Source organism: Sceloporus occidentalis, unplaced genomic scaffold (genome assembly GCF_023333645.1).
Source record: "Sceloporus occidentalis isolate IW3139 unplaced genomic scaffold, rSceOcc1.0.p SCAF_1, whole genome shotgun sequence".
NCBI lineage: Eukaryota > Metazoa > Chordata > Lepidosauria > Squamata > Phrynosomatidae > Sceloporus > Sceloporus occidentalis.
The window spans coordinates 26,790,702-26,809,557 of NW_028316981.1; the positions used below are offsets into that span (position 1 = coordinate 26,790,702).

General features: G+C 41.3%; 1 protein-coding gene across 2 annotated transcripts in view; it reads right to left on the reverse strand.

Moving 5' to 3' along the window:
• Window positions 1–16,599, reverse strand: part of LOC149321274 (peroxisomal acyl-coenzyme A oxidase 2-like) — a 32,164-nt gene extending 15,565 nt beyond the window's left edge. For both annotated transcript variants that reach the window (XM_089518661.1, XM_089518668.1), the window contains exons 1-9: window positions 16,527–16,599; window positions 12,754–12,932; window positions 10,787–10,949; window positions 8,346–8,497; window positions 5,192–5,299; window positions 4,527–4,646; window positions 2,996–3,111; window positions 1,613–1,785; window positions 573–735 (exon numbers count right to left, since the gene is read on the reverse strand). In XM_089518661.1, the coding sequence (XP_089374787.1) occupies window positions 573–735; window positions 1,613–1,785; window positions 2,996–3,111; window positions 4,527–4,646; window positions 5,192–5,299; window positions 8,346–8,497; window positions 10,787–10,949; window positions 12,754–12,913 (1,155 nt within the window). In that variant the 5' untranslated portion in view covers window positions 12,914–12,932; window positions 16,527–16,599. The remainder of the gene's footprint in view (window positions 1–572; window positions 736–1,612; window positions 1,786–2,995; window positions 3,112–4,526; window positions 4,647–5,191; window positions 5,300–8,345; window positions 8,498–10,786; window positions 10,950–12,753; window positions 12,933–16,526) is intronic.
• Between the last annotated feature and the right edge of the window lie 2,257 nt (window positions 16,600–18,856).

Sequence of the window (18,856 nt, forward strand, 5' to 3'; positions counted from 1 at the left end):
GCATGCAACATTAACTGGACAATGTCCAGTACTTGAAACCTTGTGGGCTGAAGTTTCAAAATAAGCCAACATCTGACTAAAGTTGGCCTTGCATGTTGATGGGCTTGCCATCCGCGGATTGGAGCATCCATTGTTAGTGACAGCGTGTGCATACAGCTGCTGCCATTTACTATAATGGGACTCGTGGTCCTGCAGTATTTGGCATCTACGGAGTGTCTGTGTGTGTCTGTACAGGAACCCCTACATATACGAAGGGCAAACTAAATATTTCTAAACCACAGTTGTGAAAAGATGTTTATTGCTCGACAGATCATTCAAATATGGACAAAGTTAACTGTACATTCCTCCCTAAAGTTCACCAATTTTGGACTGCTGGGGCCAGGCCTTATATGTTGTGATTCTAAGGCAAGGTCATAAATAGGCTAAAATCCACTTCACATTACTCTGAGACTGAGCTCCACTGTACTCAATGAAACTTAGAGAAGATATTTATAAGATTATATTATCAGTGTTGAATTGCACCCCTGCCCAGCTGGAATGACTGACCACTCTTGTTTATCTCTTCACATTACCTCTGGAAGCAAGTCAAATTTTCCTTCTTTAGTTTCTGTGTAGGCCCTCTCGAAGATTTTGGTCATATATTGGCAAGCAAAGTGAAAGGCATAGGCAGTTGCCAGCTGCGGCAGAAGCTTCTGTTGCTGAGTTTGATAGTCAAGAATCTTTGCTTCTGGGTCGCTGAAGGAAGAGAATGTTATTGGTTATAAAGGAAAATGATTTGCCAATGCCAATAGCAAGGGCTTCTGCAGCATTTTCTGTTTCATTCAGTAAAGCTGGGGTAAGCAGACCAGTCCTAGCAGACCAAGACAATTTGCAGATTTTGAGGCTATAGCAAAGAAAAAGAACCAAAGCTTGGGAAAGCAGCAGGATTCTGGGAGATGTCATCCAAAGAAATAACGTTTTGAAAGTTGTTTCCCTGTATCATTATATATGGAGAAACCAACTAAAATGAGAGTTAACTTTTCATTTCAGTGGTACACCATCCTCCGCCAAATCTCATAAGACCTAAAGGGGAGAAACACCTGCCACGAGGAGCAAGACACAGCTCTGTTCTCCTCCAGCTCCTTGGCCCTATGAACTGAAGTGGCTGCCTCACTCTCTACCCAATGGTAGGGTTGACCCAACCAGTTTGTGAACTGTAATAGTAGCTGACCAACAAAGGAAGGACTCAGAGGTTTGACTGAGGATAGTCTTTGCATATTTTCAAGAAAGTCAGAAGGTGATTTCTACTACTTAACATTTACACGGGCAATCAGAAATAGCTACCAGACTGTAATGCTAAGATATTAACATTGAAATTGGAAAGTCTCTGGTTTGAATCACATTTGTGCTATGAACTCATTGAACAGCCTTTGGCAGGTCACTTTCTCATTCTGAGGGTCCCACTTTCACAAAACCGTAAGGTCATTTTATAACCGAATGGGCGAAGTGGGGGAACAGGTAGCAACACCAATGATACCAAAGGAAGAAAGCAATCATTAACAAGAATAGCAAGGGTGGGACCGGAAAATGACAACTCTTTGACTATTGCCAAACCTCCTTTCTCATATCATACCCAGGCTTTAACTCAGACTGCCGGCGCACTGCAGAATATCGGATAGCAATGGTGCATGCCTTTAGCAGAGTCAGGACAACTTCAGATCGAAGCATGTACACACGAACCACGATCATAGTCAAGTAGTTAATCTTGTCAGACCCTTGTTTCTTATACTGACCATCTGGCAGAACCTGGAGATGATGACATTTTAAAAATAAAAAGAAGTAAGGAGCTATGGAGAGGCATGATGAGACTACAGAAAACATATGCAGTTTGTTCTTAGCTTGTCTGTTTCAGGGACTCTAAGGAAGTAAATGCAACATTTCTAATGAAGATAATGTCTGGGAACTAAATATGTGCAGAGGTTTTCTGCTTTGTGGGTAGGTAGGCTTAAATATGTGCATACTCCATCTCAACCACAGTCTATATCATTCATCCATCAATTAATCTTGACATCAGTCACTTATGTAGCTTTGCATTAGATATTTATAAAAACATTTGTGAGTCTACACACATACCCTCTGCAGTACATAGTTTGCAGGGAAGCAACCTGCATGTATTATGTATTACATCATTTTGGGGTTTAATTGCAGGAATCACTTGCAAGAATATTTTTGAGTAGAAAAAATGGATCAGTCATAGGCGTTCAAAGTATACATAATGAAACTGTGCTCCAAAATGTCTTTAAAACAACAGCAATTCTTTGTGACTGTTATTTGCAGAGAATACTGTACTGTTCTTATTCTAAAGCTGACATACTGTTAAAAGCTAGGATTTGGATATAAAGGATGTAGAATAAGAAAGATGGAGAAGAAATATATAAGAGTAATTTGCAGGCAGTAATATTGTTTAGAAAAGCTAGTGTGAGGTAGTGGTTTGAACGCAGGACTAGGACTCTGGATATCAAGGTTTGAATCCTGGCTCAGCCATGGAAAACCTGCTGGGTTACCGTAAGCAAGTCACACACTTTCAGTCCTGGAAAACCCCATGATAGATTCATCTTAGGATCACTATAAGTTGGAAATGACTTGAAGGCACACAACAACAGCAACAATAAAAAAACCTGTTTAGAATCAGGAATGTCAATGTTGAATCAGAGGCCAGGGTTCCAGTTCAGAAGATGGAGTGTTTGAAGTTTTTGCCAGATTTCAAACATTCTTCCATAACTATGAGGACTAGTCCCTTTTTGGTTTTAAATAAGGGGGGGGGGGGGAGGAGTAAATGTAAACAGATTTTATCAAAATTCCTTAAAAGAACATGTATGAGAAAGAAAGCAAACTAGTGAAGATTCCCAAAATTCTACAAAAATTCCTTAACAGATTAAGAAATCACATGGATGTGAAAAACACTGTAGACCCTTGATGTTTTGCAAAACCCATTTACCTCAATCTGCTAATGTACCTGAGAGAATCTGGCCAGCATGTTTTCTCTTGGAACCCGAACATTCTTCAACATAAGAAAGCCATTGTCAACATTCTCAAAGTTCATTTTGGGGCCAATATCCCCTACCGTTACTCCTGAGGAACAAAAGGAACAATGAAAAACAATTAAAAGGTTAGACACTTCCAAATGTCATGTTGCACTATATGTGTTGTATCCAAATTTGCAAAAGGAAAAATACTGTGGTGTGTGAATGTTTTGATGGATTCAAGAAACACCAAGAACCTACTTAAGACCATTTCTGAACCTGAGACTGGACAGTTTGGGGATTCAACCAGACAACAAAGTTTCTAGAAGAATTCCATAAAAAACAAGTAAAACAGAAGATGGGAGTATCAGGAGTGAACACAAAACGAACATCACCAAGTACTCTAATGGATTCATATATGCCCATAGGACACCATCCATGTCTCCATTCCAGATACCCTACAAAAATGATATATCTCATAGACTCTCCGAATCACAAGAAGCAAATGCCAAAAAAATTATAGAGGTAAAAAATGAGGCCTTATAAAAAAAAACTGAATATCAAACATTTTGCAACCTAAGGAGCTGTAGGGTGGACCTGTTTTAGTGGTTAATTTTGTGGAACAAAATAATTCTGCTACAGACCTGAGATTCTGTGCACTGGAGGGGATAGGGACTAATGATGATGAGATCTTGGTAAAAAAAGAATAGATTTTAAAAGTGTTGACCCTCTCAGAGATCAAAAAAGAGTTAGAATTTCTCCCACTCTTTTCAATAAAAAGATCTAGAGTTCTTAGATATTCTCCTTTCTTCCCATCTAATTATATCCAGATATGAGTGCGCTTGAATTTTGTCAATATGTTCCAGCACCAGTAACAACTCTAACAGAATAAAATCTATAACCTTTCATACATTTATTTTCAGTTGCCAATAAATTATCTGAGACTCCATCAGAAATTTTTGCAGACTCTTTTGATTTGAGAATATCCAGGCTATAATATAGTATACCATTATTTTAATGAGTCCATATTTCATCATCTTTATACACATGCATTTATGTGGTCTCTATGCTTTTGCATAGCCTCCTGGAGAAGGCCTGAAAATATTAACAGATCAAAACATGTCATGGTTCCTAATAATAAAAATGATCATCTTATAATATATTCAAATCTGGCTGCATAAGCACTGCAGAAATAGTACAGTTTGACACCACTTTAACTACCGTGGCTCAATGCTATGGAATTCTGGGATTTGTAGTTTGTCAGAGCTCTCTGACAGGAAAAAGGCAAATAGCTCACAAAACTACAAATCCCAGAATTCCATAGCATTGAGCCATGGCAATTAAAGCAGTGTCAAACTATGTTATTTCTGCAGTGCAGATGTAGCCTCTATCTCTTTAATGAATGTATAATGGATACAGCTAAACATTTCAATATAGTGCAGAACCATGTGCAGTCACAGAATGAAAAAGTGGAAAATGGTGCTGTAGAGTACTACCCTCTCAAGACACCCTGGAGTTAGTCACCTGGTAATGGAGAATGATCTCGGAGGCTGCGGATCTGCATTAGGAAGGGATGCATGCCATAACACTTTCCTTTCAGGTAGAGCTGGGCAAAAACCACAGCATGAGTTGCAGTTCGTCCTACTGCAAGGCAGAAGAGAGTGTAATAAGTTCTCAATCATGCTGGCACAGTACTAGTCCACAGGTTGGTATATTATCCTGTGGCAGTTCTGGAATTGTGTAGGCATATGATGTCAGTGTTTCCTCCTCTTCCCAGTCCCTCCTCCCCTTTGCTATTCCAGAATCATTTTTAAAAACTTTATTTTATTTTATTGAGTTTTAAAAAACTACCTTAGCATAACTCCAGAATTGTGCTGAGATGAACAAACACACACACACAAAAAGGTATGCTGGATAAGGCATAGGTGGGGTTAAGGACAAGGGCAGAAGAGAGCATGATGGGCCAAGAACATCCCAGTTGTACTAATGAAGTGATGTGCAGTAGGGAGTGCTCCCAATCCAGTGTGTATTCCCTTCAATAGTATGATTGCAGCAAGAATGGGGGTTGCATTATAAAGTCCCACATCTCAGAGACTACGAAAACACCCAAAGGAAAACATCAGTGTCAAATCTGTCAACAATGTGGTCTGAAAATCCTACCTTCTCACTCTTGGACTCTTGCTACTTACAGTCTCCTGGCCACCACTTCATAGCAGAGAGGCTTGGTGTGTTGAGAATAAATTCCTGAGTAGCAACATCAAAAGTAGCTGTTGTTTCCAAACCCCGAAGATATGTTCCTTAACAACAAAATGATAGAGAGACATGGCAGATTCAGTAGCCGAAAGCAAAGAAATCTGCAGACGGACTGTCCTCAGGATTAGGTTTCTTTCTGCTCAATAAGCTCCACTCTCACATCAATCTCAATCAAAAGTACGTTTTACTAGTTTGGCCCCCCTGACTCTGAGGTCACTGCCAGGCTTCAATCAATTTTTTAAAACTCATTTTCCTTGGACCTTTACCACCAGCACTCCCTTCTTTTTAAAACAGAGGGCTGTGCTCCTGCGTCATCAGACACAGCTATGGTGGTGGAGGTTCGTTATTGTACCGACATCTCCTGGGTCGACCTGCTGAAACCCACCTTGGAAGCATGGCAGCTGCACCAACCAAAGAAGTTCTAGGGCACTGGAGAGTAGGGTGCTGACTGATGATGAATTCAGCCCCCTCCCATCAGCTAGGCACAGAGGGAAAATCACCAGCATCGGGCATTTGCAGTTGTTGCAACTGTGGCATAATTGTAAATGTGAACCATCATATTTACAATGACTGTACAATTTACAAAAGTCTGGCTTACGGCAATCATAAATACTGAACAGGATGCCAGCCAAGGTTTCCTTGAACCTCCATATAAAAATCACACACTGATTGAATTTGCCTGAAAAAGATCTATTAGCAAGTTCTGTATTACATTACACTGTAGAAATAAAGCAGTTTGACATCACTTTAACTGCCATGGTACAATTCTATAGAATACTGGGATTTGTAGTTTTGCAAGGCACTAACACTCTTTGATAGAGAAGGCCCAAGACCTTGTAAAACGACAAATCCCAAGTTTCGACAGGATGGAGCTGCAAATTGCATTATTTCTACAGTACAGCTGCACCCCCAGTGAGCCAGCTGTCTCCTTAGAACATTACAAAAAATTGAGGTGTCACAAACCTCTCAGGGTTTTTTGCTCAACTTATGCATGCGTATACACACATACACACTACTTTAAAATATTTCTAAAATGAAAAACAGGCCATTTGAAGCATCAGGGAAGAGGAAAGAGCACCGGATCAGTGAAGCAAATAGGGAAGTTGTGAATAGCCTTAAGAAAACCACTCCCTCTCTCTTGGCCTGAGGCTTGAATACAATTCTGACCATTTGTTCATTCTGTATTTCCCCCACTAATAAGTCAATTTTTGCATTGATCTTCATGTTTTGTATTGTAAAGTGCAATGCAAATTTTTTTGTAATGCTCTGAGGAGACAACTGGTTGACTAAGGGTACATCTACACTGTAGAAATAATACAGTATGACACCACTTTCTTGCCCAACCACCAGCCCTAGCAGACCTCTGAAAGGGACTGCTGGGGTGCAGCAGCACCCCACTGTGGCAGAGGTGGCCTGGTTGGCAGAGGAGGTGGGTTTGGGGTGCATGTCAGGCAGCCTCGGTGTGACATGAGTTACCACACTGGGGTGACACCAACCCTGGAGGTGCCAGAGATTGTAGCAGCACAAGGCAGTAACATGAGCCAAAGCTCAAAACATTTGATATTCCTCTGCCACCATTACTGAGGCCATACTTCATACCTATAAAACAGTGACTCCCAAACAATGGTCCTGCAGGTGTTTTGGATTTCAACTCCCAGCATTCCTGACTTTTGGCCAGGGTGGATGGGAGTTGAAGTCCAAAACCCTGGAGGACCAATGTTTGGGAATCACTGCTACAAAATAATTATAAGTTACAGTTACATTACAAAAGTAATAAAATTATCACTCATAAAGTCCCAGTCCTGGGAAAAGAGTGGGATATAAACAAACAAACAAACAAACAAACTTTAATGTAATACATTAACTTGAAGCAAATTACTTACAACTAATTACTTTGGGATCTGTATTTACACCCTCACACACACACTCTTTTATGACAAAAAAAAGAAAGAACAGATACAGAGTCAATGCTGTTGCAAAACAGCTTTGAAAACTGGAAAAAGGAGGGGAACTGCTGGTGTTGTCACAAGCTCTTGTCAATACTGCTTCATTTTCCTTGATTCAAATGGAATTGTGCTTAAAAGGTACAGAAGCAGATCTTCTGTCCCAGGATAGAAAAATCCAAATATGTTGATGGTAAGGACACTTTCACCCAACCTCTGCTGTTCTTAAAATGTAACACCTGACTTAACTCACATTCATGGCTAAGTCAAAAATTTGAATCAAAATCTCCCTGATCTGCATCAATCATTCTGTCCACAATACTGGCTAGATAAACTGCACCTACACAACTCTTCCCAAACTTTAGAGCATTTAAATCTCATGAATGTCATCAAATTCACTTATCTTAGTTTAGATGGGTCAGAGCTGGGGAAAAAATGCTGTACTTTGTATGCCACTAAATGCAGCAGAGTCTTTTGTTACAATAACCTGACAGCAAAATGGAGACTGAGACAATTCTAATAATAATAATAATAATTATTATTATTATTATTATTTATATCCTGCCCCTTTGAGGTCAATTGGGGCAGCTAACAGCAATAAAATACAATACATTGTACATCAAAATCCCCCCCCCAAAAAAATTATTAAATCAATTATAATTAAAACCAACAAATTAAACAACATTAACACATACACATTATTACAAGACAAAAACAAATCAGAACAAAACAAAACAAAACAAATAAAACAGTAAACTACGGTAGCATTTCCAGGGAGGACCTTTGGGACTCTCATGAGAAGAGGGTTCCTGAGGCCAGGGTTATCTATCCCGGAAAGGCCTGCCGGAAGAGATCCGTCTTGACAGCCTTTTTAAAGCTGTCTAAAGATGTCTAAAGATCTCGTCCGGCAGGTCGTTCCATAATCTGGGGGCGACAACAGAAAAAGCCCTCTGGGAGGTAGCCGAAAGCCTAGATCTTTGAGGCTGCAGCAAATTCCTCCCAGAGGACCGGAGGAATTTGCTGCACCCTTCTGCCCCACATATATCATCTTGGTGGAGTGGATGTGTACTTTTTTGAGTGAATTCTCAGCACTAAAGTGTGCCTAGCATCATGGGTCTGTAGAACAACAACACAGTAGAAAACTTACCATGTCCCAGTTCAGTTTGGGCATAGGTTCCTGCGATGTAAAACTTTTCTGCTAAGGGGACCCACTTGGCAATCTGTTCATCTGTGCCCAAACCCATAATGCTTTTCAGAAAGACTCGGTGCACATTAAATGCCATATCAGAACTAAGAGCCCTGCAAAAGGAAATACAATGCTGTTATGTTCCAGATGTTGGCTGTCAAACATATGGACAGAACCCCTCTCCACCAAAAACGGCAAAAGGTGTTACAGGTATATAAATATATTCTATAAATATATTAGACATTGATAAATAAGACAGGGAGCTGTCTGTTGCCAGAGTGTGTACATATTGCAAGAAGGCATGCTCTAAGGTAGGGCAAGACAGCCTTGATCCCTGTCCAAGCCAAGCCTCAATTCAAAGTACAAACTAGAATTTCTGTCTATCCTCCTTTCCTGCTGACAAGGAAATGGTTTCATTGATGTGCTCAAGAGAGCAATCAGTGCTTAACTGTCTTTACCTCCAATGAATGGAAACTCTGCCAAACTGACTCAGACTGGTACAATACAGTGGACCCTTGTTATACGCTGGGGGTTTGGTTCCAAGATCCCCCGTGTATAACAAAATCCGTGGAAGCTCAAGTCCCATTAAATATAATGACATAGCAAAATTGTGTCCCTTATAAAAAATGGAAAATCAAGGTTTGATATTTGAAATTTATACTTTTTTTTGAATATTTTCAAACTGTGGATGCTTGAATCTGTGTATAAAAAATCTGTGTATAAGAAGGGCTGACTGTATTGTGAGGTACTGTGCAGTTCCCAGAACAGCTGGGCAAAATCTGGATTTGAAAGAGGATGAATCTCTATATTTAATGGGCTTTGTCTCATGTATGCAACTTCATTGTTTTCAACCCCCAAATCCATCTAAGAGTCATTTTCAGGGCCCAGAGGGGACATTCACATCTGTCCTTTTCCAGGAGGCGCAAGCTTTGCACACATCACTTTAAGTATGTTTTTAGTTTTTGAACCCTCCATAGAACAACACTGAAGTCATGTTTTGCCTCACCCAGAGGTGTCCCCTTCACTTCAGGAGACAGCATCCGAGTTAGGAAAAGGTTAAATATAGGTATAGGGGCAGAGCAAGACAGATACAAACACACACTCACACAGAGAAATCGAAACACACCTAGATGCTTTTTCATGTTAGAGTGTGAGAAAATATCTGCATGTGTTTTTGTCCATAGTCCCTTAAGCTTAGCTACACTGCTCTAGTTCCCTTAGATTGGTCAGGAGTAGGGTTTTAGTACCCATGCCATGTTCTCCTCTTTTACGTTGAGAAACAGCTTGCATTGAGTGAAGACTGTTCTACTGGGTGCTATTGCTACCCTTTTCTGCTGCAAAATCAGATTGTCATAAACCTGTCATCAAAATCAGTTTGTCATCAGACAAAAAGCCAGGATCCAATGACGTATTTCTGCTGAAAACCTGCTGCTTCTGCCAGAATGTGTTATCTCCCCACTTTCCTGAATCCCTTCCCCAATACACACAATAACTCTGTTCTGGGTGCCTTGGTGACTCTCTTGGTGCAGTTTTCTGGTGTCACAAGGGGCTGCCATGAGACATGGAGTGGAAGAAAGTCTTGATTCCACTGTCATCAGAAGTAGACTATGGAATATGGAAGTGTATCTTTGGATCATAATCTGACCTCTCCAATGGGATTTCAGCACTGCAACTGTCTTCAACCTACAGCTGTGACACCCACCCCCACTCCTTTTAAAAATTGTTCTGACCTAAGTAATGTTAGTACACACTCTCATTAGTTAGGTAATCAACAGAAGAAGGATAACATTTTGAAATATGATTCATGGTACATACTATGACCATTATTTTTTCTAAATACTGTACGCACTGGACTATAAGACTGTAATCTTTTACATATTTACTCAGAAGCAAGTCTTATGGAGTTCAAAGAGACTTGGTCCCAGACAAGTGCATACGTGTACATATAGGATTAGTTCTCCTTTTAGCCTTGGCATGCTTCTTCTTTCCCTGTGGCTTAAATCCAAACACTTCTATCCCAGTATTGCCACAGTGAGGCCAAACTATCATAGGTGGTTTGTGGAGAAAACAAACATGTCTTCTTTTTCAGAAAATTTTCTGGTTCTGGACCTGGCAACTGTAATATATCCCATACCCTCTTGGAGGACAGACCTTCCACTTGGAGGATCTCCATTCTAGTAGGTCAGCTCAATTTATGTAAAAATAATTTTGAAGGCAAACAGTAGAATTTGCTGTTACCCCTCCCCCAATTTTAGGCATTTTCAAGGCCAATACATACATTAGCATAAGATTTTACAATAAGAAATTTGTTACAGTAGTACCATAAAACATTTCTTTACTCTTGTTGGAACAGGATGCCATAGCATCCCCAACGGAAATGTTTCGCCACCTCTTGAACTCACCTATAGCAGAACTCCTGATGAGGTCCACCTTCAACCCATCCCATTTCATTCATCTTTTTTGCAAGGTAAAATGACTTCCTGATAGCTCCTTCGTATCTTTCATTCTGGCTCTGGAAGTATTGATTTTCCCTACTAAATTCTGGGTCACTCTGGAGCCAGGCATCTGTGGGCAATAAACAACAGCTATTTAAGCTTGCTACAGCACAAGAATCACCCATTGACATTCATGAAGCACAGAAAGAAGTACCCCTATTTGCAGGGTTGTTCACACAGTCTCTCCACTCCTTGACATTTTGTAATTGGCTGCAGGAATTTCTTTGTCCCTTCTACTCAGTGCCTGGAAATGTCACTCTTTCAGACCATAGCACTGCTGGAGGATTCTGGGAGTCATAGTAAAAAGGTAACTTTTTGGATCTCTGATTCTACTTTTTAAGCCTGAAAGAGAGTTTTGGCATCCACCTAGCCACTGCTTTCACAATGCCAGCCACCCACACTGCCTATTTTTTCCATGTTGATTTTTTAAATGAAACATGTTTAAATGTGGTAGCAAGGAAAGTGAGAAACTGTGTTCATAAGAAGAAAGGTAAACCATTAAACCTATTCACGTTTTGAACAATTATGCCCACCTAGAATATTGTGTCCAGTTCTGGGCGCCATAATTCAGAAAGGACATTGAGAAACTGGAGCGTGTCCAAAGGAGGGCGACAAAAATGGTGAGGGGTCTGGAAACCATGCCCTATGAGGAACGACTTAGGGAGCTGGGGATGTTTAGCCTGGAGAAAAGAAGGTTAAGAGGTGATATGATAGCCCTGTTTAAATATTTGAAAGGATGTCATATTGAGGAGGGAGCAAGCTTGTTTTCTGCTGCTCCAGAGAACAGGACCCGGAACAATGGATGCAAGCTACAGGAAAAGAGATTCCACCTGAACATTAGGAGGAACTTCCTGACAGTAAGGGCTGTTCGACAGTGGAATGCACTTCCTCGGAAGGTGATAGAGTCTCCTTCCTTGGAGGTCTTTAAACAGAGGCTGGATGGCCATCTGTCAGGGATGCTTTGATTTGGATTTCCTGCATGGCAGGGGGTTGGACTGGATGGCCCTAGTGGTCTCTTCCAACTCTACGATTCTATGATTCTATGTCAAGTGCAAGTGGGCCGGATCTTGAAAGCTAAGCAGGATCATCTCTGCTTAGTACTTGGATGGGAGAACACCAATGAAAACTAGGTGCTATAGGCTCTATTTCAGAAGAAGGAACTGGTCAAAGCACCTCTGAATATTCCTTGTCTAAGAAAACCCTATGAAATTCATGGGATTGCCATAAGTCAACAGATGAGCTGGAGGTGCATGCATGTACACACACACACACACGGATAGGACATTTGCCTGTACATGTCCTCTCCATTAGTCATGCTGTATTCAGGCTTCTGAATACAGACCATTGGTTTTAAAGGGGAAAAAAACTCTTCTAGTACTCTGATGTTAGGTACATCTGCTCATGAGTCTAAAGAAAAAGAGGGTCTTGGAGAGGAGAATTTCTTGTCAGAAGAGGCATTCCTGTGTCCTGCATAGTTTTTGTTCTTTGCAGTGCTGGCTGCAATTGGAAACACTTCCAGGCAGGCCTGGGAAAGACTAAAATATTGGGAGGCTGCTTCTAATCACTGCAGGTAACACTGAAAAGCTATACCGGGGTAGGAAATCTTGACCCTCAAGATGAACTACTACTCCCATGATGCTTCACCACTGGCCAGACTGGCTAGGGCTGATGGGAGCTGGAATCCAACAATACCTGGAGGGCTGCAGGCTCCTTAGCCCTGAGCCAGCTAGATCAGTGGCTTGACTGTAGGAGGCTGGGATGTTCATGCAGGTGTGTGATCCAGAGAAAGAGTGGATCCACACTGTAGAAATAATGCAGTTATCATTACTCATCAAACAAGCAAGCCATGCATTCCTTCAAAACACTTTACTTACCAACTGTCCTTCGGATCTGGGTTCTCTCAGCACCTCCATCTAGTATATTGGTAAGCCGTTCTACATTGAAGGAAGGATTTTTTCTTTCTATAGCAAGGTCAGGGTTCACACCTTGCCCAGTGAAATTTGGGGAAATTTTATGTAGATTCCGTTTTTCCATTTTAAATGATGACAGAGCACTGAAATGACAGCAGCAGTTATGGAAGGCTGTTACAGTGATGTCTAACAGCAACTCAAAGAAGACCGATTAATGAACTGTTTTCACTTTTAAAAAGTCTTTTGACAGCAATGCACACCTTTAGAGTGAGCGCAGCATTGCAAAACCCAGACTTTGTACCGCCGTTACAGATTTCACAATTGCACAGCAAATTAAATATTACTTAGGTCCAAAACACACTGCAGAAATAATCTACTTTGAGACTGCTTTAACTGTGTCCTAGCTCAGTGCTAGGGAATTCTGGGAATTGTAGTTTATTGTGACACCAGAGTTATCTGACAGAGAAGGCTCAGTGTCTCAGAAAACTCCCAGAATTACCTAGCATTCAGCCAGGATAGTTGAAGTGGTCTCAACCTGGATTATTTCTGCAGTGTGTTTTGGACCATAGAGAGAAAGCTCAGGACAAAAGCTTTTTAAAAGATGGTCCTGGGAAATGAGTCCCATTGAATTCTGTGATGCTTACCTTTGAGTCAATGCACACAGGAGGGGGAGTTAAGTGTTGGAGAGTAATTCAAGGTACTATTTTGGGGGGAAATATCAGAAAACTATTTGAAAAAAAGGAAATGACAGGAAGACCATAGAGCGTTATTTAGAGAATTATTTTCATATCCCCCCTTATAACAGTGTAGAGGTGGGAGATTTTATTTGTTGTTGTGCACCAATCTGGATTCCTGAAAGAAAATTCAAATGTTTTGCCCCCAACGTGGAACTGAATTTTGTCCCGGACAAACAAACACAGTCAGAACAGGGAAAGAAAATGACAGCTGCAATATAATGTCCTCCTATACACATTTACTTGGAAATCACCTCCATTTTGCTTTATGGATTTACTTTGAGGCAAATCTCCGCTGAGCCATGAAACCCACTGGGTGACTCCGGGCAAGGCAGACTCTCTCAGGCTCAGAGGATGGCAGTGGCAAACCTCCTCTGGACAAACCTTGCCAAGAAAATCACATGATAGAGTAGTCTTAGGGTTGCCGTAAGTCAGACACCACTGGAAGGCACACAGCAACAACTAGAAAAGCGTGTGCAAGGCTTACAGTTGCCATTACAATTTTTCTTTTTTTGAAAGGTATAGGAAAGGATAGACAGAAGTGACTCGGAAATAACTCTTCTGACAGTTTGTGCAGCGTTAAGTTAGCAAATAGTTCTGCCTGGGAAGCCATCTGCATTTTTTTTAACCACCTCACATAAACTCAACTCAGAACGTGAAAGAAGAAAAGGACGCCCACATGGTAAGATCTTGCAAAATACCAGCAAGCGCCCTACCTTGGGGTGTGCGTGTGTGTCTATAGTCTATGCCAACACAAGGGAAAACACTCCCCTCCTCAGTTTCTGACACTGTGGAAATCTCTTAGGAAAGAACCCAAGAGAAATCCTTTATGCTATTTTAGGTTGCATCCACACTGCAGAAATAATCCATGTCTACACTGCTTTAACTGTCATGGCTCAGTGTGATGGAATTCTGTGATTTCTATTTTTGTGAGACTTTTAACCTACTCTCTCAGAAAGCTTCAGTGCCACAATGAAGTGCAAATCCCAGAAATCCACAGCACTGAGCCACTGCAGTTAATGTGGTGTCAAACTGGACTATTTCTACAGTGCAGATGCAGTCCTAAAGGCCAAAAATCTAACCACAACACTACACCCTTCTGGCTCTGAATCTACACTGTGGAAATAATGCAGTTTGATGCCGCTTTAAGTGCTGTAGCTCCATCCTATGGATTCCAGGGATATGTAATTTTTGCAAGGCCCTTTAGCCTTCTCTGCCAAAGCCTGCTGGTGCCTCAGCAAACTACAAATCCCATTATTCTGTAGAGCCACAGCAGTTAAAGTGGGGTCAAACTGCATTATTTCAACACAGAAGATGCACCCAGTTAAATAAAAGCCAGATTCAGAGGGCAAGTCTCCCCAACACATAATTCCACCTGTGTCGATCCTTAGTTACAAAATGTGTTAAAAAGTACACTGTACTGGGGATATTGTATTGTGTCTTGATGTTTATGTGTAATTTTAGCAGAAGGAGGGAGGGTTAAGGGAATTAGGGAAATTTTATTACTATCTGCATATCTGTTTTATTGGACTGTTGTTACCCGCCTAGATCCTGGAAGGGAGAGGCAGGATATAAATAAATAAATATTTTTTTATTATTATTATTGTGGTTGTGTGCCGCAAGTCATTTCCGATTCAGGGCAAAGGGTTTTCATGGCAAGATTTGTTCAGAGAGGGTTTGCCTTTGTCTTTCTCGGAGGCTGAGAGAGTGTGACTTGCCCAAGGTCTCCCAGTGGGTTTTTATGCTCAAGTGGAGGATCACACCCCCAACACACAGCTACTCAGAAAAAGTCCCACTGAATGCAGTGGGACTTCGATTCCATCCGTACCGCAAAAATAATCCAGTATGAGACCGCTTTAGCTACCCAGGCTCAGTGCTAGGGAATCCTGGGATCTGTAGTTTTGTGTGACATTTAACCTTCTCTGTCAGAGAGCTCTGGTGCCACAATAAACTATGATTCCCTAGTACTGAGCCAGGGCAGTTAAAGTGGTCTCAAACTGGATTACTCCTGCAGTGTGTTTTGGACTGGGGTTTTCGTGGCAGAGGGGGTTTGCCAACGCCTTTCCCTTGAGGCTGAGAGAGTGTGACTCGACCAAGGTCACCTGGTGGGTCTTTTATGCTCATGTCGGGGATCCCACCCAATGCACACATCATCATCATCAACATCATCACCACCACCACCACCACCATATTTATTTGTATCCTGCTCTTTCCCCAGAACTGGGATTCAGAGCGGCTTCACAATATTAAAAGAACAGTATGTTTTCATTGTGTTTTCATTTCTTTTAATACTGTGAAGCTGGTCTGAGCCCCAATTCTAAGAAAAGAAATATAATAACAATAATAGAAAAGTAAAAATAATAAAAGTAACAACAACAACAACAACAACAACAACAACATAATAATAATAATAATAATAATAATAATACTCAGAAAGAAGTCCCAGTGGGACTTTGGCTACATCCACACTGCAGAAATAATCCAGTTTGACAGTACTTTAACTGTCAGGGCTCAATGCTATGGATGGGGAGTTTGAACCTGGGCAGCTAAAGTGGTCTTAAAGTGGATTACAGGGGATTGTAATAATAATAATAATAATAATAATAATAATAATTCTTACACACCTCTCTACATGGATCAAGGTAAATGTTGTTAGCTGCCTTGAGTCCCTACACTGGGAGGAAGGCAGGCTATAAGTAAATAACAACAATAAGAACAACAACTTGCAGTGATTCCCAACCAGTTTTTGGTAACACGTTCACAATGTAGTTTTTTATAAATTATCTTTGGCAAAATATCATTTTTTATGAGATTGCTGTGTTTTCCTTTTGCTGGACCTTGTTGAAATGACAACCAACAACAACAACAAACAACAATAACAACAACCAAAGCCTGGATTATTTCTGCAGTGCAGGGGCACCCTTTAACCCCCTTGCTAGGGAGGAAGACCCGGGTTGGCAGCCAGGTTCAGACGTGGCCCCCACCTGCTCCAAGGTGACTTACCCAGAGTCCACAGGGACCTTCCACTCTGGAGGGCTGGCTAGTGCCTAAGAAGCTTCAGGACAGGAGGGACTAGGGAGGGCTGGCTTTTCCCTTCAGAGGAGGGCCAGGGCTGGCTCTTCCTCCAACTGGAGGCAGGCTGGAATCAGGCGGGGCTCCCTTCTCTAGTCCAAAGGCCCTCCTCTTGCTTTCCTCTGGCCAGCCTCAGGGGAAGGAAGGGCTCCCTCCTCTGCCTCGATTAGTTCCTTCTTCTGACACAAAAGAGTGCCTTGCTACAGTTCCATGCCACACAGTTCCCTTGTAAAACTACCAATCCCAAGCTTCCATAGGATGGACCTATTGCACTTAAAGTGGTGACAAAGGCTCAAACCTCATTATTTCTGTAGTGTAGATGCTCCCCAAGTATTCCCTGCCTAAGAAAACTCTTATGAAATTCATGGGGTCACCATAACCTAACAGGTGCCTTGAAGGCACATGCACACACACACTGGTTATGTTAGCTGGAGGATTCTGAATTGAAAAAAGTAACTTGCTGGCAGAGGAGTTCTGGAAGTTGTGTAGGGAATGTAGTCAGGACAGTTTGTGACAATTAAAAAAAATTGCAAAATAAAGTTGCTCAATGTAAACACAGAGAGACGGAAAGTGGCGTTCATACATAATGCACTTTGCCAAAGGCTTTATTTCACCACTTGCCGTTGCTTCATCTCCTTAAAAGCCCCAAAGGGATTCCACATAAATGAATACTGCTAATCTGGGGATTATACTTAAGGGAGAAAAAATTAATTGTTCTACCCGCTGGTATCAACAGGGATAACACAATGTGCAGTACGTGTGTGTATAGGTGCTTTCAAGTCTCCAGTTGATTTATGGCCACCCTATGAATTTCATAGCCAGCGTGGTGCAGTGGTTCGAGCATTCGACTATGAGTCTGGAGATCAGGGTTTGATTCCTAACTTGACCATAAAACTCATTGAGTGACCTTAGGCCAGTCACATTTTCTCAGCTTCAGAGGATGTCAACGACAAACCTCCTCTGGAGAAACCTGCCAAGAAAACCCCATGAAAGATTCACCTTAAGGTTGCCAGAAGTTGGAAGAGACTTGGAGGCACACAACAAACAACAACAACATGGATTTCATAGGATTTTCTTAGGCAAGGAATACTCAAAAGTGGTTTGACCATTTCCTCTGAAACAGAACCTTCACCATATTATATATTATACATCTACCAAACTGGGGGGGGGGGGGGGGCTTCTCTCTAGTGGTACCCCAATTTTGGTATACCCTCTGGAGAGAGATACACAATACCAATGTATTTTTCAAAGCCAAACATTCCTTCCCCCCGCCCCCCCACAAGGATTTAAAAACATTATCTCCAAAACCTGATTCATGGGCATTACACACACACACACACACACACACCCCAGTATTTTACCTTCTGCCAATATTTCTTAGTCATATTATATTTGGTTCTCCAGAAGTTTTAAACTTTATCCCCCAAATGTCTTACCTAGTGACAGGGCCCTTTCAAACTCCCCAACATTGAGGGCTCTAGTGCTTCACCAAACTACAGATCCTATGATTTTGTAGAATGTTACCCATAGCAGTAAAAATGGGACGATAGTGCTATAACTATGTAGTGTGAAAATGCACTTGAAATCCAAAATGTATGGAGAGCCATGAATTTACCACCCCATCTACGTAGCATAGATTAAATCTTTGCTCTCCTATATTTAGCTTTATTACCTCCTTTCTCTCCCAAGATAGTTTTTCTGAGTCTCTGCCTTACTGGTATTTACTTCTTATATAGCATTAAATTGTACACACTTAGGATAATAAATTGTACCAAGCACTTAGATGTTTAACCTTTGGACCTTATGGGGAGGGAACTAAGAACAGTGTTCCCAATTTGTTGTAACAAAGCAAGACAAAAAATTCCCTCCAGTAGAAAATATGAGCAGTGGCTGTTGGATTCCATGTAAATTTTACATTTATGTACATTTTAGACTGCCCAGGATCCACAAGGCATTGTATAAAAAATACAGTTGGATAGTGAATAAGCTCTGGAGTTTTCTCTTAACTGTAAAGGAACTATCCAACAAGCTTAATCAGTCCCAAAAAACTGTTTTGGCACCTTGCACAATTTCATCAAAATTTGGAGTCCAGGATGGACTCACTGCCTCAATGACATGAAAAATGCTGGATGCAACTGGCAGTGATTTGCATGAAACGGATACATAGAAACAGGGACAGTCCCTGGAAGGTAGAGTTGGATCACACAGGCAATCTGCCTTTCTATGGCTAGCTTTTGGGTCAGTGTCACACTTCTCTAATG